Source organism: Lepisma saccharinum, chromosome 8 (assembly GCF_977018435.1).
Source record: "Lepisma saccharinum chromosome 8, izLepSacc3.1, whole genome shotgun sequence".
Taxonomy (NCBI): Eukaryota; Metazoa; Arthropoda; class Insecta; order Zygentoma; family Lepismatidae; genus Lepisma; species Lepisma saccharinum.
Window position 1 is genome coordinate 34507638 of NC_139236.1, and position 23860 is coordinate 34531497.

At 36.9% G+C, this 23860-nt stretch overlaps 1 protein-coding gene across 3 annotated transcripts in view; it reads right to left on the reverse strand.

Annotated features, from left to right (window-relative positions):
• Nucleotides 1-224: 224 nt before the first annotated feature.
• TfIIEbeta (transcription factor IIEbeta) overlaps nt 225-23860 on the reverse strand; it is a 36567-nt gene continuing 12931 nt past the window's right edge. For 2 of the 3 annotated variants that reach the window (XM_083127408.1, XM_083127409.1), the window contains exons 3-8: nt 17977-18072; nt 16719-16881; nt 12794-12913; nt 9513-9713; nt 7423-7596; nt 225-531 (exon numbers count right to left, since the gene is read on the reverse strand). In XM_083127408.1, coding sequence (XP_082983534.1) covers nt 388-531; nt 7423-7596; nt 9513-9713; nt 12794-12913; nt 16719-16881; nt 17977-18072 — 898 coding nt within the window. In that variant the 3' untranslated portion in view covers nt 225-387. The remainder of the gene's footprint in view (nt 532-7422; nt 7597-9512; nt 9714-12793; nt 12914-16718; nt 16882-17976; nt 18073-23860) is intronic. The other variant, XM_083127410.1, reaches the window with a different exon arrangement.

Consider the following 23860-nt stretch of genomic DNA (forward strand, 5'->3'; position numbering starts at 1 on the left):
TGACAGTGCTCTGTTATTAGCCTCTGTAACACAGGATGACCTTGTGCATGACAATAATGGACGCGAAGCACACACTACGAGTGTGGTATGCTGGAACATAGTATGCTCGAGGGTGGGAGACTCCCAACGATTACGAGCAAGCAAAAGTGGTTCTATAAAGAACTGTATTATGAGGGAGAGCTTTACTTATTCAGGGTTAAATAATCATGCAATTAAACCAGTGATCATACTTAAAAAATAAATTTGTACTCAGAAAATATTTACACGGTATGTACACAACTTCATAAATTCAAGCAGTAGAGAAAATATCACAGGACCATATGCTGTTCATTTCTATCCTGAATACCAAGAATTTACTTCACAGTCATTTATAAACACCCCTACTTCCTATTTTTCATCATAGTCTTCCAGGAGATCTGCCAGATGTTCGTTGTCCCTCGGCTTCTTCAGCTGCTTCTTCCGTTGGTTGGCCTTCTTCCTTTTGATGGGAGCAGACTTCCGCAAGCCATGGTCTTGCATTGACCGTATGCCCTGAAAAGTCAAAATCCTGATTAACATTCATACACCAACCACAAAAAGACAAGGAGCGATTTGGCTGTTCACTTAACTAAAAAAGTAATTTCACTTGGAAATGTAGAAAACTTAAACAGCAGCTCTTTTGTAAACATGTGGCATTTACATGTATTTTTGTCACTTGTGTAAAAATTTACAATAGAGAAGATATTAAGCAGAGGAGGGGAAATATTTACAGCTTTTATTGACTTAAAGTCTGCCTTCGACAGAGTACCAAGAGGACAAATATGGAAGGCCCTTCATCAGTTCCAAGTAACGTCAAAACTGACTAGAATAATTCAAAGTCTGTATAAGAACGTTAAAGGAACTGTTAGAATAAATGGACAATCCTCCAAGGAATTTAATATGGGAAAAGGTGTAAAACAAGGTGATGGACTTAGTCCTCTTCTTTTCATATTATTCATGGATCAAATTATAAAGCAATGCAAAAGAAGAACAAGAAAATGTAAAATTGGAAATTATAAGATGAAACCGGTATGGGTACAAACATTAGTATACGCTGATGATATTGTTCTCCTGGCAAAAGATAGCAACAGCCTACAAAATGCTGTCCTAGAGTGGGGCCGAGCATTCAAAGAACGAAAGATGGAAATCAATATTAGCAAGACGATAGTCATGCATTTCACTAAACAAGAACCAGCAAGGATGCGCATTCATTGGAATAATGAGACCTTAGAACAAGTAGAACAGTTTGAATATTTAGGAACCATACTAACTGCGGACGGGAAAATGGACTCTGAAATTAATCACAGAATTCAGAAAGCAAATAATCTGTACTATAATATTAATAACACCATTATAGGTAAAAAGGAGATTAGTAAAGAAACAAAAATGAAAATATATAAAACAGTCTATCTTTCCACGCTATTATATGGATCAGAAAGCTGGATAATGCAAACTAAATTGGAGAGCAGACTTACTGCTACTGAAATGAAATTCTTAAGAAAAACTGTAGGAAAGACAAGGAGAGATATGATACGAAACACAACAATAAGAAGAGAATGCCTGAATCAGGAACCACTGATTGAAATCATCAAGAAGAGGGAATTAGGCTGGTAGGGACATCTTATTAGGATGGAGGAAGAGCGTAAACCGAAACAAATATTTGAGGCCCGACCAGAAGGAAAGAGAGGAAGGGGACGACCCAGGTTGAACTGGAACCAGTACATTTATGGACTGGCACAGAAGAGAGGGAAGACACCGGACGAAGTGAAAAGACTGGCACAGGATAGAACTTCTTTCAAGAAGTGGCTGAAAGGACCCGATGCCTAAGTGGGCATAAGGGAGAAGAAGAAGAAGAAGTAAAAATTTACACTTATCTATTTTCAGAAAAGGATACTGATAAAAGATGCAGAACAGAAAATATTACATGCATAATTCAGCAGTTCAGTGTATTCAGCTGTAGCTTTATTTCTTATGTAACCAAATAAATAATACACCTGTGTTATTTGCAAAATATAATTTTTACCTATTTATCTGTTGATTGTGGTGACTCACTGCCACCATTCACAAGAATGCTTTTTGTTTTAAGTCTAGTCTACTGATTAACAATCTCTAAACTGCAATTTATTCAAAGTATGGCAAAGTGTTCCAAGTTCCTTTATATTAAAAAATGTTGCCAACCCAAATGAGCTTGTCCTTGGTCTGTGCCGAGAGTTGGACTATTATGGAGGATCTCGTAAGATTCTTTTACAACATATTGGATTTGATTATTGCATTTCTGTAATATATTAATGTTATCGAGAGCATATCTTTATTCTTTGGGCCTAAGAATTGTTGCAAAGGCATATGAGAAGCAAGTACAGTGAAACCCCGATTTCACATTTTCCTGCATTTTTCATTCAATTTTGATGGTCCCAACATATAAAATGCTATAAACGTTTCCTCGATTTTACATTTTTCCTCATTTTAAGTTTTTTAAGCTTGGTCCCCTGAGAAACGTAAAATCGAGGTTCCACTGTATATTTACTTTGTGTGTAATGTATAATTTATGTACATGGTTGAGAGGAAGAAAAGACACTGTGCAGGATTAACTCTGCCATTTAAAATAAGGCATAAATAAATAATGACAGGCATTTAAACTGTGTCCATTTCCTTATTGTCAGTTTGTAATGTAAATATTAATGAACTGACTGCTCAGAACATGAGGATTACAGCTTCGATAATCCTGATATTCAGTACCAAAGATAGTTATCAGCAGAACTTGAAGTGGAAAATGTTAGCTGAGGGGATGTTTGGTTGAGCCTTGGGGTTAGCTGGGGGGATGCTTTGTAAAAATTATGTTAGCTTGGGGGATACCAAGCATCAGCCCTCACTTTTAGCATTGGTTATCAGAAGAAGGGTGTTTAAGAGTAGTGTTATGCCCATTTAGGGCCTGTTGCACCAGCCCTCACTTTTAGCATTGGTTATCAGAAGAAGGGTGTTTAAGAGTAGTGTTATGCCCATGTAGGGCCTGTTGCACCATCTCCACTCAAACTGCCACTTTACAAAGTGCTGGATAATGACAGGTGGGAGATTTAGGGAGCGGTCGGTTGCACCAAGCATTTTTATCCTCCACCTTGTAAGGTGGAACTTTCTCCTGCTGGCCGTACGACCTGGCAACAGAAACTGGAGAAAGTAGTGTTTTCGATCGTGTCTTGTTTGTTTATTATGTGCTAATGTAAATTCCAAATGCATGCATGCTTTTTCAATTGAAATATGTTTTAAAAAATGAAATATTTATTGCACTAAAACAAAACAGGTGATCGAAGTAGGCAATGCATGTGCCGTACTCAAATTTAATATCAAAGATGATATGTTCTTATATGATACAATTTAACCCGTAATATTTCGAAGAAGTTGGGAGTTATTATTACAGACCTTTAAAATTATTTTTCACCTACCCCAAACATAATGCAAGAAAGAATATTCCTTGTCTTATTTTTCAGTATGACATACGGTCACTTCTCTTTTTTAATACTAAACAGTGACCAACATTTGACGAAATCGTAACAAATGCAAGTTACATTTTTAAAATTTGTAGTGCACGGGTCACATATCTGTTTGTCTAAATTACGGAATGAGAAGCGCAATCTTCTATTCTGCTCATACTAATTTATCATACGTTTTTGTAAATAATTTATCAATCCGCAACCCCTTCTTCAGCAAAAAACAAATATCAATATTTTCAAACTTGACCATCTTATGGATTTCTTCTTTATTACAATGCAGCTTTTGTGCAAGGTTATTGAAAGTTGGCTGAGTAATAATGATGCAAATGAAAATTAAATCTTTGTATTCAAAACAAACTCGTAGAGCACAATAAAATAAAAAATAATTATTTGATAATCAACGGTTCTATGTACAAGGTACATTTTGGGAATTAATGTCATCTTAGCGCACAAGAAATAATCAAATAGTAATGTAAAGTACCATAGTATGCACACATGTTTCATTCTTATTTAAAAAAAAAAAAAAAAAAGAACTCCAGGCTGTATATACTTTCAGATATGTAGTTTCATGCAAGGTTATATGCTAGTGCAGTGAAAGAGTGTATATATTTGTTTACAAGAAAACACACTAATATCCACCTGGAAAATATACCTTGTACATACGTACAAGCTGTTTGACCTTTTTCGGCCAGTTATTTTGAAGAATCAAATACACGATGATGTGTATTGCATATGAATGTAAATAAATAAATAAATAAATAAAAAAAACAACCTTTAGGGTTTAAGTTTTATGCATCTTCAGGCATGCTGTTTCATGCTAGGTTATTACAATGGTGCATTTTCTTTGTATCTACGAAACGTAACACCATTCGGAAATTCTTCCTTGTAAAGGGTCTACCAATTTGAACGTCAGAACTTTAAAATTAGATAGAATGAACCAAAAGTGATAATGACATATATATTTTTTTATTTTGAAGGGCAAACAATGGCATTAAGTTTTGAACAATATGTCGTTCAATGTCCACTTCTGCTTCAGTGGGTGGAATGGATTCTGAATGTCCAATTTTCCAGCACGTCTGCACACATATTGAGCGGTATAGCCTCAATGGTTCATTCGATGTTCCGTTTCAGGTCACGAACTGTGTGTGGCTTAGTCTCATAGACCTTAGATTTGACATCACCCCATAGAAAATAATCCAGGGGGGGGGGGGGTTAGATCACATGATCTTGGTGGCCAGTTCACATCACCCTTTCTGGATAGAACTCATCCGGGGAACTTTCCCTGTAATAATTCCATTGTTTGGCGAGCTGTGTGGCAAGTTACACCGTCCTGTTGGAAAAACACATTGTTGATGTTAAGATTTGCCAGTTTAGGCCACAAAAACTGCACCACCTTATTCCTGTATCACTCCCAATTGAGTAACGTGATTTACATGTTGGTCCTCAAAAAAATAAGGCACGATCACGTCATTGGCCCAAAAACCACACCACAGAGTCACTTTCTCAGGATGAAGGGGGACGTCCAGAATCACTTGCGGATTTTCATCTGCCCAAATCCTACAGTAAATATGGCATTCTGTCAGTCGATTATGTTGACCAAAAATTCCTCTCAGTACACAAAATGTCTGTCGAACTGAACACGAATTATGACGATAAACTCGAATAATTTCTATGCGCTGTTGCATTGTGTATCTCTTCATGATAGCTTGCCACAGACTACTGCACACAGATGTCAGAGTCCAATCTCGTCATTTCAGTCAGTGTTGCCACAACACTCTTTCAAAGTTCTGACATTCAAATTGGTAGACTCTGTACATACGTATCAACGCCGTAAAGATACTGGGTAACAGTGTACTTATCTTTTCTTTTTCTTGCCAGTTTTAAAGTTAAAATATAAAATCTCACGCAATGTAAATAAAATATGTTACTTCACATTAAATGTTTCCTGTAAATACCGAAAAAAAAAAAATTGGCATTTATGTCTTATGCACTTCCATATATATTAGGTTAGGTTAGGTACAAAACCAGTAGGAAATTGTTCCTTGTACATGTGTGTCAACATCGTAAGGGTACTTGTTAACAGTAAACTTATACTTTTTGGCCAGTTATGGAAGTTAACATACAAAATCACACATATACAAATATACATTTCTTTAAAGATTGGTATTACGTCTTATGTACCATTAGGAATGTAGTTGCTTGCAAGGTTATTATTGTCAGCGTGTTTGTACAAAATACGCCACCATTCGGAAATTGTTCCTTGTACATATGTATGAACTGAAAGGTAAGGTTAGTGCTAAAATTTATACCGGCATTCTTCTTTGCCACTTATTATTCGGAAACAACACGTTACTTGTTTATTTGCAATGCTACATTCACACCAATGGTGATGGAAGTGACTCGTAATAATATTACAAGTGTTTTAATTTTAAAGATTACAAATTACTAGGATTGCGTAAAAACAATTTATGCATGGTGTACATTTCGTGTATTGTGTTGTTTGGTTGAAGAAATTTGTTACAGCAAGCACACATTCATTTATTGGGAACGCCATTTTAATACAATTTTGCAAGCTTCAAACGCATTACTTTAACCTTGAAGTCTGAAACCGTAGTTTTTACTTATATATCTGTACCAGCATGCACTCAAATCCTACTTACGAAATTAGTGAAACTGCTAATGCTAATATTAATATACAACATTTTTGGAATACACACGAAAATGACCACCTAATATTAAGTTTTTACACATATATTTATAAACGTTGCTTTATTTATTGCCGTTCTTGGGATAATTAACAAATCTGCCTTTTTGCTGTTAATATGGTAATGCAAAATATGCAGCAGACTTTCGCAATTTCAACAGCTGATCGAGACTTCACCGCAAACACAGGTACTGCATAGGTACTGCATGTATCTGTTGGATGCACAGTGTACTGTGTTTCCATGTTTATCTGGCACTTAACACGTTAGGCGGACATTGAACAACCGCAAAATGGTGTTAAGTGGGGGATGAGACATTAAGCAGAGATGGTGCAACCGGCCCTTAGTGAAACGTGACACGGTAAGTAACAACTGAAACAAACACCTATATAAAGCCTTTCTTTCCTTTTAGTATACAGAAATAAAAATAACAACAAACAATGCTTTGAAAGGTATGAAAGGACAGTAATAGTGCATTTAAATTTCTCAGTATGTTTTGTTTCATTACAATGCTACAGGATTTATGACTCAAAAATTCTATCTGATGTACAAATACTATGCTATGGGAGTCATATGACTCCAAATTTTATCTTAGTGTGAGCATTGTGCGATGAATGTAGGCTAGCTTACATAGGAGAACCAGGACACTCTAGGAAAGAGGATAGATGAACACAAGCAGCACACATGCAAAGGTGAAACAGAAATGTTGAAAAGAGCCATTCCATTGAATGAATCACATAGAATTCAATGGAACAACATAACAGTACTAGACAAAGAACCAAATTGAAAACTAAGAAAAATCAAAGCAATAGCAAAAATAGCAAAGGCCCAACACCCTATAAGCCATACCAGAGTAGAATTCAAACATATATGGTCCCTCTCCTCTAAATTTATAAATATTAGAGCAAAAATTAGTACACAATTTTGGAAGATGCCATGGTGTGCTTGGTTTGCGAACAAGGTTTGTAGTAAAGTAACACATATGTTCGAACGCCACCATGGCAAAAAGTAATATGTTCACCTGAAGACAAGAGATGAGATGGTCTCTTGAAATGTAGTTTTACAGTTTTAGAACTGTAGAAGTACAGTTAAAAGCACTAGATAATGACAATGTCCAATTAATATTGCATGCTAACAACAGTATTATGCCTTTAACAGCAAGGAATTTAGTCTTTAACATTGATATCAAGCAAGTCAAAAGAACAAAACAGCCTTACCTGTTTTTCCAAATACTCGTCAATCTTCTGGTCATCCATGCTCTCAACAGCAACCGCTCTCCAGAGCTTCTGGAATTCCTCATCCACCTGGAAGTTGGCTGTCTTGTCATTGTAGAAGACTATTTTCTTCTTGTCCATTGGCCGTGTGATGTAGATTATCTCATTCTGCAAACTCTGTGAGTGTACGTAAAAGAACAACACACATTAGATTAAAGTAATATATGCAGCATGTTGTAGATTTCACTTCAAATATAGAAGATTAACATTAACAGTCACAGGTTGAAACTCACTCTTCAATAAAGAAAATTTGAATTTGAAACAGGTACAGCTAACACACACACCATACAGCAGTGTTATGAGCAGGGCTCGATAAATCCCGGTTGCCAGGTCGCAATGGCGACTAGAAATTTCAGCATGGCGACTGTGATCTTTTGCTGTAATATTGCTGGGTTTTTTTTTAAGTTTGCATGCACGAAATTTTGAAGACTTAAGTTCAAATTGCAGTACAGCGTAAGTTAGCAAATGATTCTTTTATCAACGTTGTGTACATTCCATAGAATCAGAAAAGATTTCTTACTCTTTGTCCCCCAACCCCGCATTTCCCGCTTTCTCACATGATTTAGCGATGTTTTGAACACGGTGATGCTCAACTTCTTATAGTATGCACAATTGCTAGTAGGTGGTTTCCTGGCGCCTGATTTTCAGAGCTGGTGCCTAGCTCTGAAGAATATTTTTCGAGCACTGGGTATGAGAAACTTTGTTCTAGAAATACAACATTGGAAAATTAGCCCATGCACACAAACCGACAGCAGTTTCAGAAGCTCCTGAAGAATACTGTCAAGCTGACTGCTGTAAAGTATTTGTGCTATTGCACCCAAGCTTTGTATACACTGTGCCACTATTGTTTGGTGCCTCAGCACCATGGGCAAAGTGAAAAATTGGGATGAATGGGTGCAAAATGAGTCGACACTGGTCCCAGTCAACAAGTCATGCCATCTGGATCTGTGCTGTGTGATTCTGTTAGTATGACAAATAAACTGGAAGGACCTCTTCATTGGATATTCATGTCCAATGAAAACAGGATTTAGTATGACAATCGTAAATGATCAGCCCAAAGGTGACCAACATACAGGGCACTTTCAAAACCAACCCTTCACCCAAAAAAGGTGTTCCTGCTTGTGTGGTGGTCTATTGTTGGAGTGATTCATCACATCTCCCTCTGTCTGTTGGGATGAGACGATCACTACAAAGCTGAACTGTGTGAAATGAACAGTTGACTTCTCTGCAGGCATTGAGCAGTGGTCAACAAACATGGTGCCCTTATGTTGAATACAATGCCCAGCCACAGGTCACATGATAAGACAGTACAGAGTAGGGATTTCCAAATCTGGATTTTTTACTATCCGGAATTCAGATAGTAAAACTGGAAAATCTGGATTTCAGAATCCAGATTTTGGATAAAAATTATAATAATAATAGTGGTGGTGGTACATAACACAGATATAGGTAGCACATTAATTTTAGTTTCAGTAGTTACACAAATGAAATACTGAATCAAACTTACACATTCACAGAGCAGTAAGTATATAGGGATTTCTACACCAAGGGAAAGACAACTGGTGATGCAATGCAATCTCTCACTCATGCACATTGCTATTGACAGACACCATACGATATCACCTTAATTTGTGCAATCAGAATCTTGACCCAACACTCTCAACTTCAATTGCTCCAACACAGCAATAGCTCACAATGAATCCAGGATAGTAAAATTTCCAAATCTTGATTTTGAAGTCTCAAAATTCCAGACATTTTTGGCCATTCCTAGTGCAGACACTCGGTGAGTTGCAGTATGAAATATACTTCCTTACTGAATTCCCCTGATTACCTCCCAATGATCACCATATCTTTTACCATCATGATCACTTTTTGTTAAAGAAAAAAAATCACTGATGACAGAAAGGTCCAGCATGTGGTTGCCAACTTCTTCTCATCACAGAATCCTGACTTATAGATATTAGATATATAGATATTTCAGATTTGAAGTTCACATAAAAATAATAATAATAAAAAACAATACTTTCACTTACTTTCAAAGCTTTGTCACAAAATGGCAAAGACTCTTGTATGTCTTCAAGAAGAATTCCTCCCAAACCTTTGAGATCATGCTGCTTTAAAAGCCTCAATAAATTCTTCTTGTCTTTAATTTTGTAAGGAGCCTTGAATACAAATTTTCCCTCCTGGGTGACCTCTATTTTGGGATTGTTTACTAATGCTTCACTTAAAAGCCACTGGAAAATAAGAATTAGTTAGCTGGGGCAAGGAAAAAATCTCGTAACTAATATTTGTTTATATTAACAAGTAAATACAATGTTCCAACAACTGTCATGATATTAACAGTTTTTTATTATTTAATCACTGTTTAATTACAAGTGTCCCAACTGTAACATTTTCTTGTCCCAGCCATAACAATAATAAAAAATTATAAGCCAAATTTAATATTAACTTACATTAGAGCTAAATACATGCGATTCTTAAGCTAGAAGTGATTGTAACATTTGAAAAATGCCTCTTAACTTCACAAACTTTACATCCCAGACTGCTGACACTACATTTTGACAATGGCAATACAGCCTTACATGACAATACATCCTTGATTTGTTGCTACTACATGTTATGCTTGATTACTTTTCAACATGCTATATTTATGAAGAGATAATGGTGCCTTTATGATTGTGATATTTCCCAACCATAACAATGTGTAATGGCCCACATACATTAATTTACAAATCAAGAAGCAATCTTTTTTCTTGTCTGTTGAAAGGCTGTAAGCAACACAATTCAGAAAATTCCATTGTTTTACGTATCTACAGATTTCTAAAATTTTGAATATGATAATGAAGTTAAGTTTTATGCTCCTAGTGTTTGGTGTAAGATTTTGATAAGTTAATTATTAAAATAAGGCACATTTTACATATAACATTAATATACTACATAAGCATCACACATTTTTCTTGATTATCATAGGCTAATAATTATTGGAAGTAATTCCAGTTTCCATTGTCAATGGTTTCTAGTTACCCTTACTTGGAATTTTGCAGTCAGGCACTTTGGTACTGGATACATCAATATGCCAAATCCTTTGTGTAATGAAAAATAAGCAGCTTGCAAAAGGTTACAAAGACTCTGTGATCAGAACACTACATTTTAAAAGTAGCTTCACTACAACTACAACTACTCTTTCAAAATGTAGCTTCGCTACAGCTACATTTACCAAAAAGTAGCTCGCTACACTATTTCTCTTCACTACTCTTTACTTTGCTATTTTTGCGCTACTTCTGCAGAAAACTTAAAACAAGCATATGGATATTCAAAAAAAATACCCTTAGTTTGATAGTTGTACTTACTGGAAAATAGATTCTGTTATTTATTAGCATGATTCCCGTCATTCGATAATTCTGATAGCAGTATTACTTCAGTTACTTATGTAAGTGGCATATCAATTCAAAGTTGGTATATGAGTATTGCACTTAGGTTGTTACCCAAATTAATGATTACAACTATACACAAATAAAATTTGGCAGGATTATTTGTGTTTATAAGTCAACATATTTTTCTTCAGAATAAATATTTCATTTTTTAACAGCCTGATAATAAACCAGTATTTTGAATGAAAAATATCTCACTGACTCTTTCAAGGATGATAATTGTCGTGAACATGAATGATAAGGTTGACACTATTACTTCATCACTTTAGTGGAAAATAGATAGCTTGTTTTTGCACAGCAAATTGTGTTTTACACAGTAATTAATGACATTTTGCTCTATCTTACACCATGCATATCCACAGGATTTGTTACGGGGGTGGAGCATAGCAGGCATGTTTCTCCCCAAAATAGCGATGAAGCTCAATAAAACGTGGCTGTTAGCTGGAATATATTCCTATATGCCAGATAGTTATCTGAATATTAGAATTATTCAGATACTAATGAAATAAATCACATGGATATCTATAATCTGCCATATCAAGATATTTATAATCTAGATTATCCGTATTTCCATGCAATAGACTTTGTCTTTTTGAACCTCCTGCAAAAGTAAGCATTATTGTCGAATTTTCTCTTTACACTGTTGCCACATTCAAAATTTACCTCAAAATGCTGAGAAGAAATGCAACTGTAGCGAAATTTTCACTACAACTACAGGAATTTTGTAGCTTCGCTACAGTTACAGCTACAATTTTCAAAATGTAGCACCGCTCCAGCTATATATTTTGTAGCTAGCTACAGTAGCGACGCTACCAAGACTTCTCCATACTAAGTTTACTCCTGGTGCACATTATAATTTAACTCTCAATGAGAAGGATTAGATTGATTTGGTGTTTTAAGTCCACTTTATGCACAGTAAGGCTAATCGGGACTGGACCTACAGTTTAAAGTGGGATCCGAACCACTTGTGCCTCCACCGGGTATCGAACTCAATGAGAAGGATATGGTTATATATAGGGCCCAGGACTTTATGTCCTATAAAACTGTAAAATATGTATGGAATCTGTCAAAAAAAAAAAATGGAAAAATATGTCATAAAAATTTAAAAATATGTCAGAAAAATGCAGAAATATTCCCAGTAAAGCCAAAAATATGCACAACAGTACTTTCGAATTTCTTATTATGTGGGAAGTCAATATCTTCCAGGGAAGATCGACTAGGGTGGGGGTGGGGGTGTTAAATGAAGTCAGAATTCCTTTAACCAAAGAATGTAGACAGAAAATACATAAAATATTGTGAGGATCACTGCAAATATCCTAGGTTTCATTCATTTATATAAGGCGTAGCTTGCTACAGCTCTGGTAAATCTAGGCAATAAATACACAAACACAACTTTTTTAAGGCAGATCTGAACTATACTGCTGGACAATGAAAACCGGACACTTTAATATTTGACATCTGAATTGCAATAACAGCTCGCAGGTATATTACAGAATGTTCGGCAGATCATGTAGTACCATATGCACCATTCATAGGCTCGGACTTTGTTTATGCATTCGTACTTAATTCAGTTTCTGCAACATTTAGTTAGCCCTTGTACCAGAACTTTTATCGACCCATTGCGTTATCACAAAAAATGCAAGTGTCCGGTTTTTTTTGTCCAGCAGTATATATAGAATCTGAAAGGCAGCCTACAAAATTTTTGTTACCACTCATCATTATTTCTGTTCCACAATGCATATATCATCTTGTGGCAGAAATCAATACACAAACAACTTTTTTTGTGGAGGGGATTTTAAGTATATAGAATTTGAAAAACAGCCTACAAAATCTTTGGCAGAACAATTTACACTAAATACGTTTCTGATCCACAATGCACTTACAATCTTGCAAGTTCCTGATCGTGGCATTCTATTCAGTCCAACTGTTACACAGTGATTCGTGCCTGGCTCAAACAACAAGTGATCTTGAACTCCCATACTCGATTGCCGATAGAGTAGGGGCTGTAATGTACGGAATGTTATTTTTACTCTTGACTGATTGTTTTGAGAAGCGAAAAAGATAAAGAAATGAGAACAATTGATTGAAACATGTTTACTTCCCATCTGGTAGTTCTCATGCCCGCACAACAATGACAGAGAACGTTTTTCCTCAATAATATTCACATGGCTATCAATTGTGGGTGGGATAAAAAAAAAGTGGGGGAGGAGGGTTATTATTGTTTTTAGACGGCATCTGCTTTTAATTTCTTCATCCGTAATTACCTTATCCTGCCATCTATAATATAAACTATCCGTTGCGTTATGAAGAATAAATTGTAAAATAACCGATTATATGGAAGACAATTACGAAACTATACAGAAATATGTCATATTACGAGAAAATTTTAGAAATATGTTGTAAAAATGCAAAATTGGTAAAATATGTCAAAACATGCCTAATCAAGTTCGTCTATTTCGGCTGATTTTCATCAGATACGTAAAGATCTCACCCCATTATTTGATCCGAAGTCAAATAAAATATATGTTATAACAAAGTCCCGGGCTCTAGTTATATATTTTTTTTATTTGTTAATTTTCAAGATTACCAAATTAGTCTACAATTCATTTACTTGAATTTTTTACGCTTCAAGTACAGAGCACTTACCGGATGATATTTGGGATCCACAATTAAAATATGATAACATTTTCATTTAGAATAATAATAATCAAACAGATTGCTTATTTCACAATTAAGATATCCTCCAACAATGTAACATTATTGACAAGATTCATTGTATAACTGTTACTTTTTGCTTTTTGTTAAATTTATTCCATTGTTATAACTAGAGCCGGGATGTTCAGGCACTGAAAAGTATTAAAAATGGCAGGCAAAAAGGCAGCGAAGAATTGAAAAAAAGGCAGTCAAGTTTCAGAAAGAGGGAGTGAAGAAGAGGAATTAAAAATTGAAGAGAAGGACTTAAATTCTTCTTAAATCTTTAAAAATGTATTTACAAATGAACCTAAAATTAGTAAATATTATTGAGCTGTTGTTACGTAGGGTAAACAAATCGGATTTTACTTTCAATATTTACGATGTCCAGCAAAATGGCTCATTTTTAAAATCTAATTTAGTTGCTTTTCATTCGCACCTGACGGATGCCTACATCAATAAAAAAGGCAAAGGCCCTGACGGATGCCTACATCAATAAAAAAGGCAAAGGCCGACTGTGCCTAATTCCACAAGGGAAGAAACAGGCAAATCCACGAGCAGCTACAAGTTGTACACCAGACATACTGAGAAAAGAGAAGGCCCTTGTGTCAGGTGGTAACCTTGCCCCCCAAAGGAGTATCGCACGTAAGTTGGGAATGTCTGTGTCAATAGTGAACACCATAATCAAGAAGGACCTGCAACTAGAAATGCGGCATAAGCGGTGAGTTCACATTGCGGAACGTCACACGAACGCTAGAAAGCTCTATGAGACCTATCTTGCAGGGGAGAGATGGAAAAATGTGGTGACATTAGATGAAGCATATGTCTACCTTAGTGACTGTCACAAACCCTGCGTGATTTACTACCGACCTCCCGACACAAAACAATTATCAAACATTGTATCCAGAATGCCAGGAATGTTTTCCACGGGGTTTCATGATCATCGCTGGATACTGCTATAATGGCAAGCTAGCAATTCACCGTGTAGCTAATAATGTGAAGGTGAACTCCACGTACTATCAGGATGAGGTTTTAACACCCATTTATAACATAGATATCCCCGCAATGTATGTGGGGGGAGGGGGGGGGGCAAAAACCAGGTCTGGGTGCACAAAGATAAAGCATCCAGCCATACCTCCCGTTTGACTCGTCTGTTCTTACAGCGAATGGAGGTGGAAACTGGCATCCGTGCAATTCCTTACAGCGACATTCCGGCGAAGGCGCCAGATGGGTCACCCATGGACTTCTGTGCATTTGGACTCCTAAAACGGGCCTTAGGAAAGAGACGTCCACGCACTCTCAATGGCCTCTGGAAAGCCTGTCAGGAGGAGTGTGAAAAGTTGGACATGATAACTCTTCGGAAGTCTGTTGCAATGGAAATTACGTTGTCGGGCTATAGCGTGGAATGTTGGTTTTCCAATTGAGCATGATCATTGGTGGTGACATGGGTTTCCATGAACTTATCACCCTTCCAACATTGTCCTCAGAGATCCCAAACGACCTTCTGTATAATGGACAAAAAAATGGCTGTTCGTTGCAAATAAAGGAATGAATGAATGAATGAATGTGTCCTCCCAAAACGTTTCATCAAAAATTGTGTTTCTATGCTTCTAACAACTGTAAACTACAAGAGAAATAATTGTATAATGCAAGAAACAAATGAAGAATAGTTAATCACTGTCAGAACTTAAAGTAGACACCTTGATTCAAAGGAATTTGAAACTATTATGAAGAAAACACGAACTGCATACAAAGATATATATATATATATATATATATATACTGGGTAAATCAAAAACTAAAGGCAATTTTGTGTTTTCGCAGGAATAAACGAAGACTGGGTGTGTCTGATGTCACCACGTGTATACTTGGAGTGATGTGGAAGTAGGAGTATCCACTGCCCCATTCAGTCCAGTGTTGCGGAGCAAAAAGGTCAGACGTATGGATGCACCACTCCACGAATGCACCATCGAGGAACAGCGTGACGTAGTGCGCTTTCTGTGGTCGGAGGGAGTCAAACCAGCAGACATCCACCGTCAGCTGTTAGCGCAGTATGGAACAAGCACCATGACTCAACGAAAGGTGTATGAGTGGGTGGACCGCTTTAAAGCGGGATGCACACGAGTGGATACCATTATCAGGGACGACCAAAGAATCACAATAGCACAAGTGGTAGAACTCTTGGACATCAGTTTCGGAGCAGCATATGCAATAGTGCATGATGAATTAGGGTACCATAAAGTTTGTGCGAGGTGGGTACCCAAGGAAATCTCAGTTGCGCATCAGCAGCAGCACATCGCAGTGGCTACCCAGTTTGTCCAACGCTATGAAGCCGATCACAATATCTTGGAACGAATCGTGACAGGAAACGAAACATGGGTTAACGTGACAGGAAACGAAACATGTGTTAACCACTACGAATCAGAGTAAGTGGCAAAGCCTGGATTGGAAAGATCCGTCGTCCCCTGCACGCAAGAAATTCAAACAACAGCCGTCCTGTAGGAAATTGATGCTAACGCTGTTTTGGGATGAGAAGGGACAGATCCTGGCGGAGTTCCACCCACATGGTGAAACTGTGAACAGTGCAAGTTAATGTGCGGTCCTGCAAGACAAACTGAAACCTGCAATTTGTCACAAGCAACGAGGACTCCTGTCTAAGGGGGTGCTCATACTCCACGATAATGCCAGGCCTCATACAGCAAGGGCAACAGTAGACACTGTGCACAGGCTTGGCTTTCAGTTGGTTCCCCATCCTCCATACAGCCCTGATCTGGCACCATCAGATTACCACATCTTCGGCCCTTTGAAGGAGGCGCTGCGTGGTAGTCAGTTCAAGTCAGATGACGAGGTCCAGCAGGCGGTGCAGACGTGGCTTCGTGAGCAACCAAAAACCTTCTTCGCGCACGGGATACAGAAGCTGATTGCACGATACCAAAAGTGCATTGCTGTACAGGGGGCATATGTGGAATAGTGATATGTGTAGTTCTTCTTCTTGTGTGGAAATAAAGATGTTGTGTGAAAATTGCCTTTACTTTTTGATTTACCTAAGTAGATATAGATATATAGATACATAACCCTGCACATGAGAAAAACAATGAATAATTTATAAGCTTTTACCTGCTTCACTTTAGATCCTACGTCCAACTGGTTAGTCTCATCCAGAATTTCATCCATGGACAAAGGGTGATCATCCCCTTCTTGATGTCTACCCTTCATATGCTTCACAATTTTGGCTAGGACTCCAAATTTGTACTGTGAACTTCCAGTCATCACTTTGTAGCTGGAAAATAAAGAGAAAAACAGATATCATTCTCTAACCCAGGGTTTCCCAAACTTTTTTGTTTCACGGCACCCTTCGTGATTCAAGATTTTTCCATGGTGTCCAAGTCAGAATATAGGCCTATCTAACACTAGCAAGACTCAGTTAGTGTGATTAGGTTCTTTGCACTAAGTTAAATAATAAACACATATTTCAAATTCAGAAACATTTTACATGTAAAAAGTACTAAATAAGTACAAACTGAGCTATCCGCATGGCTGTGTGACAAACAACTAACTGCCTTCTATACTGCAGTGACTTGACTAAAAGAATCCAGAATTCAAAGGACTCTGTTAAAATTCTTAACTTGAACTCAATCTAGTATTCATATCAAAAAGCTAAATACTGTTAGGTGTCCTTCCAATCATGGACTGAAGAGATTGATGTGATGCTCCGATTCTAAAACCCTGTGTAGACTAACAAGTAAGTGTCGTTTCAGTGAAAATATTCGAACATCTTGCGGTGTCCCCTGCAAACCAGCCACGGCACCCCAGGGAGCCGCGGCACACATTTGGGAACCACTGCTCTAACCAACACCAAACACGAAGAGCATAGTGCAGTAGGAAGCTTACATAGGCAATCCACACAAAGATCAAGTAAGACATTCAAATTGATCTTATCTGCCTCTGCAAATCACGAGTGAAATAAGATCCTTACCAAAGTAATATGACATCTAGAGATTATGTGCTGGGTAGGGACTATTAATATCACTCAATCTCTGCACCAATTTGTGCTGGCTAAATAAAACTTATTACTACATTATATTTAAAAAAAATAATTTAGGCACTATAAGTATGCATTTGAATTAATATTAATAGTATTACCTCAAAAGACATGTAGTGTTAAAAAGTAGTAAAATGTAAGTGTCTGTATAGGCCAACAATGGAAAGATAGAAAGACTAGAAAAATATTCGTACATAACTTCAAGTTCCTCAGGAGAAAGTACATGATATTTTGTGGACTAATAGATCTGTAACAGCACTCAAAACTAATCAATAATTACAAATTATAATTAATAATTATTGCTATATGATTAGTGTATTTAACTATACTCACTTCACCATGGTTGATGCTGAATTTTGTGATTTGGGTTTCTTCTTTTCTTCTTTTGGCGCTGAAACATTGTCTGAATCTTTCTTTTTCTTCTCAACACTGGAATTTTTAAAAATAAAATGAATGATCAAACATTAAAGCTACAAAACAGAATGTTACAATTTACATTGACCACACAAAGCTATGCTTGGCATTACTACATGTATTGTTGCATTAACATTGTGTATTACTCCAGCTTGGTTGATTTTACATAACTTTTCTGCAACTTTTGGCTAATCGGGAAGAAAAGGATGACTGATGAAATTGATGAAGTGACTCTCACAAAGAACACCCATGCCAGGATTCAAACCTGGGAGCCCTGGCATTATAACATGCTGTGCTAACCATCTGCCATGGAGGTTGGCAAAACCCAGGTTCAGAATCAAACTGAGGAAAATTTTACATGTGCTCTACATTAAACAACTAAAAGGCATACAATTTACAGTACACAAGAATGAAAATTATTAATTACAAGATAACCAGTGTGGTATTTGTACGGGGAGGGGATGGGGAGGGAATTCTCCCCTTTGGATACTTGTGTCCCCCTCTCTGCTTGATAAATTTTATCCCTGGGGGGGGAATGATATTTGGGGGAGAAACAATAAATTATTGGCAACTTAGTTACTTTTTCCCACTTCACCATTCAATTGCAACATTTTCTGTCGGGCAACTGGAATCTCCATTTGGCAAACACAGATGTGGCCTCAAGCGCAGTTCTTTTCCTAAAACTGTCCAGGGTTGAACACCACCTCCCCTCTTCCCTTTTCTTTGTCCACAGAATTTGGCAGGAAAATGCCACCCAAATGCATGTGGAAGTTACGAATGAGTTATCATGTGTAGATATATAGCAGTATATAGCAGTGGTAATCACTATTGTCTTGTAATTAAATTTTTGAAGGGAGGTATCACTGTCCCTAATTGAGCTAGAGTGAAAGCGATTGCAGATTCGGAATCTGCATGTTATCGTAGACCCCTCCCCCTTCCATATACTCTATTGAAAGGTCTTGACGTGCAGATTCCAAACCTGCAATCGCTTTCACTTTCGTGAAAATTTAAAATCGCCATATCTCCGTTCCTAATTGAGCTAGGAGGATGATTGATAGCTTGTTGGACTCTGAATGAAATCCTCTTTCTGATTCTACAATACAAAATGGGGGTTTCCATTTAAAATTTCACAGTTGCCCCCCACCCCACCCGCAGGGGGCAGGGGTGCGGAATCAAGTGTGATATCATTGAATAGCTTTCTTTCACTTATTAAACACGTATTTTTTCATTTTCCAATTCGATGTGTATTTCTCACGATATGTGACCGTTCCGGGACTTTTGGACCACCCGGTATATACAGGGTGTCGCAAAACTCTTTCAACAACGCTTGGGTGCTGGTAGATATCATAAAAACAAGTAACTTTTCCCTATAAAGTTTACCTCGAAAGCGCTTAGTTTCTGCGCTATAAGCGCTTAAAATCTATCCTGTACGTATGCAACCCAACTCAGCAAATGTTTGCTCTGACATAACTACCAGGGGCGCATGGCAGGGTTGCCACTAGCGTTCCTCGTTAAGAGAGACGACTTGAAAACAACAACTTGGGAGTCTTGCCTGAGCAAAATCCAAAACATTAATGATAGTTGCGATGTTGTAAGAAGCATTGACAGTATTTATAAACTGACCAAGACAAATAATGGGCACACTGAAATTCAAGATTGCTCATTCTAAAATATCTCCATAATTGATTGATTGATTTGGTTTATTTTAATTCGTTTTTCTGCCATCTTTGGCTAATCGTGAAGATGAGGATGATATGATGAAATAACAAATGACACCAATGTCTAGACATGGATTTAAACCCGAGATATCTGGTGCCGTAGCGAGCTGTGCTAACCACATCACCACGGAGTGTTTCGTGTATCATGCGATATCAATAGAGCCCGGAAGTTTGGCAAAATGCCTCTTTTTATCTACTGCATAAATTGATAAAATTTTTCCGGATATACGTTTCTCATGTTGTTTCGAATGTTTTAGAAGCCTTTTCATTTTGCCTATTTTGCCTATTTGGGACCCCACTGCCTATTTTTAATTATAATGCCTTTTTTTTGCCTTTTTCAATTAAATTTGACCATTTTTTAAATAAAAATGTGTATATAAATTATTTTTCTCCCAAAAAACGTTGTTGGCATTTATTTTTCTTTCATTTATTATGTGAATAATTTTCGCCTTATTTAAGTAATATTGAACTCATGCATGTTTCAACATTGCTGAAGGAGAAAAGTGTGAGAAAAATGTATTTCATGCTCAGTTAGGATATTGCCTTGCAGTTAACATTTCCTTGTGCATGATTGACTGCTGAAGTGGACAGGTTGATTTCGAACACAAAGAAAATATTTCTGAAATCTCCCTCTCGAACCCGAAAATTTAAGGAAGTTGCATCTGAGCTTAGTTTACCTCCGCAACCAGTCTTGACCAGATGGGGAACCTGGATATCAGCAGCTATATATTATGCTAACAACCTTGAAACAATCAGTGAGGTGATAGATGCTCTTCCAGAAAATGAAGCGGCTTCAATTCGTGAAGTGAAAAAACTCCTGTGCTATTCAAGTTTATTTTTGCACATTATGGTGCATTCCCAGAGACAATTACAGTTACAGAACTTAAAAAAAACACCTTGTAGCATCCATGAAAATGTACAAGGAATCTATGCAGCAGATGATGGAAGTGCCAGGAGAAAAGGGGTCAGCTGTTGCGGAAAAGTGCAAGCGGGTAGTGAGTGCAAATGAGGACTTGAAACAATTGAAAACAATTTGTGATATTCTAAAAGGTGAAAAATGCTGTTACCGAAATGCGTCCAGCTACATTAGCTTGTTTTATGTATGCTCCAATAACTTTTGTCGAAGTAGAAATATAATTTTCTATTATGAAAAACATTCTCTCTCACAGACTACTATCAATGAATGTTGAGGAATTAAAAAAACACCTTGTAGTTATGTGCAATCAAGACGGAGAAAATTGAAATGCTCTTCCCAATGTAGATTTTAACATGTTGCCAGAAATTATAGATAAAAGTAAGCGACTTCCAAATGTGCCTTTTTTAGTTTATTTTGCCTTTTTTTTCATTTTTAGTGCCTATTTTCCACATTATAAATGCCTTTTTGCCTGCCTATTTTAACGAAAATAAATGCCTGAACTTCCGGGCTCTAGATATCAACAATAGCAAGGGACACGTGAGATATGGGAAATCCACGAACGAACAAATGTAAACATGATGTGTTTGCTGCCTCGTCTCGAACACGCAGACTGTAATGTTATTACAATTAATTTATTAGAAAATTATTCCTATCTGTGTTATTGCTAACCGTGTTCGTGTCATAAGGAAATAATTGCAATCATTTTTTAATTTAATGATTGATTGATTTGCTTTATTTTACTTCGTTTCTTGTGCCACTTTTGGTTAATTTGCAAAGATGGAGATGAGTGATGATATGATGAATGGACACTCACAAACATCCATGCCCAGGCCAGGATTCGAACCCGGGACCCTTGGCGTCGTAGCGCGATGTGCTAACCACTCCGGCATGGGGGGGGGGGGGGGGGTGGCTCTGCATGTTCGAAACAAGACAGCAAACACATCATGTTTACATTTGTTCGTTCGTGGATTTCCCATATCTCACGTGTCCCTTGCAATTGTTGATATCGCAATTGGTGTCATTTGTTATTTCATCATATCATCCTCATTTTCGCGATTAGCCAAAGGTGGCAGAAAAGCGAATTAAAATAAACCAAATCAATCAATTATGGAGATATTTTAAAATGAGTAATCTTGAAATTTAGTCTGTCCATTATTTGTCTTGGTCAGTTCATAAATACTGTCAATGCTTCTTACAATATCGCAAGTATCATTAATGTTTTGGATTTTGCTCAGGCAAGACTCCCAAGTTGTTGTTTTCAAGTCGTCTCTCTTAACGACGAACGCTAGTGGCAAGCCTGCCACGCGCCCCTGGTAGTTATGTCAGAGCAAGCATTTGCTGTGTTGGGTTGCATACGTACAGGATAGATTTTAAGCGCTTATAGCGCAGAAACTAAGTGCTTTGGAGGTAAACTTTATAGGGAAAAGTTACTTGTTTTTATGATATCTACCAGCACCCAAGCGTTGTTGAAAGAGTTTTGCGACACCCTGTATATATATATATAAAATCATTATCTCATGTTGTCTCTAGACAGTCAGCAGAATTTCCTCCCTTCTAGAAATTTCTTAAAAACCACACTGAAGATAACTCAACATTTCATATTTTTAACATAGATGTTTATTGATTTGGTTTATTTTACTTCACTTTTTCTGCCACTTTTGGCTAATTGCGAAGATGGTGATGAGTGATGATATGATGAAATTGATGAATGGACACTCACAAACACCCATGCCCAGGCCGGGATTCGAACCCAGGACCCCTGGCATCGTGGCGCAATGTGCTGACGCAATGGGCCAGCTTAGCAAGGATGTTGGAACATATATTCACCTAATGTACATGGGCTTTTTCTGTAACAAAACTAATGCCCATAAATTCAACAAATTCAACATTTTCATTATTTTGGTGCAATAGCATGTAAGAAAGGTTAAAGATAAAATGATGATAACCAACCTTTTACAAGTGTAAAAGAGGATTTGGTAATAAGAAAGAGATTCAGCATTAACTGTAGAATGACGGTATTGCGTGCATTGTAGAACCTTTCTCTGAATTTACAATTCTCACAAGCACGGAAAGAGTTTTTTTTTTATGTAACATTTCAGGAGAGCACAAGCTCCCCTATATCAGACATTTATTTGAAATTAATGTTACAGTCATAACAATAGAAGAAATTTAAGAATAAAACAAATAGTTATACAATGGATATTGTCAATAATGTTGTGACATGTAAGCTATTATTACACTGTTTGAGCCTAACAACAGCATGAACAGTGAAATGAAGAACAATTTTTCATTTCTTATAAAGTCCAAAGTTATCAATTGAAGATCTTGTTAAACTTTAATTATAAATCCTAAATATCATCAAGCAATTGCAAATCCTTTTCTTCTTTAAAAAGTTTCTTGACCTTGCCAGTTGAAGTAAATTTCATATGTATGGAAAGACAATACTCCACCACCACAAAAGGTGTATCAAACAATTATAATAGAGACAAGATAACTTCCTCTAAACAGATAAAAAAACAAAAATTGTTAAAAGCTGGTACACTACCATATTTAAATTTCAATTCCTTTTAGTTTACCTTTCTTCATACGTCCCTTTTTTATTGATCCTACTTTTATGTATGGATTGTATTGTATGCATTGTTTATGATGGAAAATATAAGAAAGTTCACAATATCAGAGTTTAATGTTCAGGGGCGAAGCGAGACTCGTGGGGGCCCTGGTGCAGACTACACAAGTGCCCCTCCCCCTCAAGTTACTGCTGTTATAGTGGCTGAATCTTCGAATACAAAAAAATGCGTAATTTTAGAATATGGGGTAATAAACAAATATAATTCCCTTGATTATGATTAAAGCTGTATTTATTGGTTTTTGACAAGAGATAGACTAATAATAAGAGTGTGTACAAAATAATTAATAAAATAGCTACTGTGAAATGCACAGAGTTGGAAATGGTCAGAAAAAAAAACAGCTTTCTCCGCAGCTTTTTTGGTTGGCCTTTTTTCGGCTTTTTTCACAAAAGTGTCTCAAATCAATGAAAATACAGGAGTTGGCAGTATTTTTCCTGTTCCATGGTTTTCGTTTATCCCCCTACTGTAAAATAGACATTCATTTCTAAATATAAAATACATAAACAGTGTTTTCAAAAAAGCTGGCTTTCTTGATTGGGCGG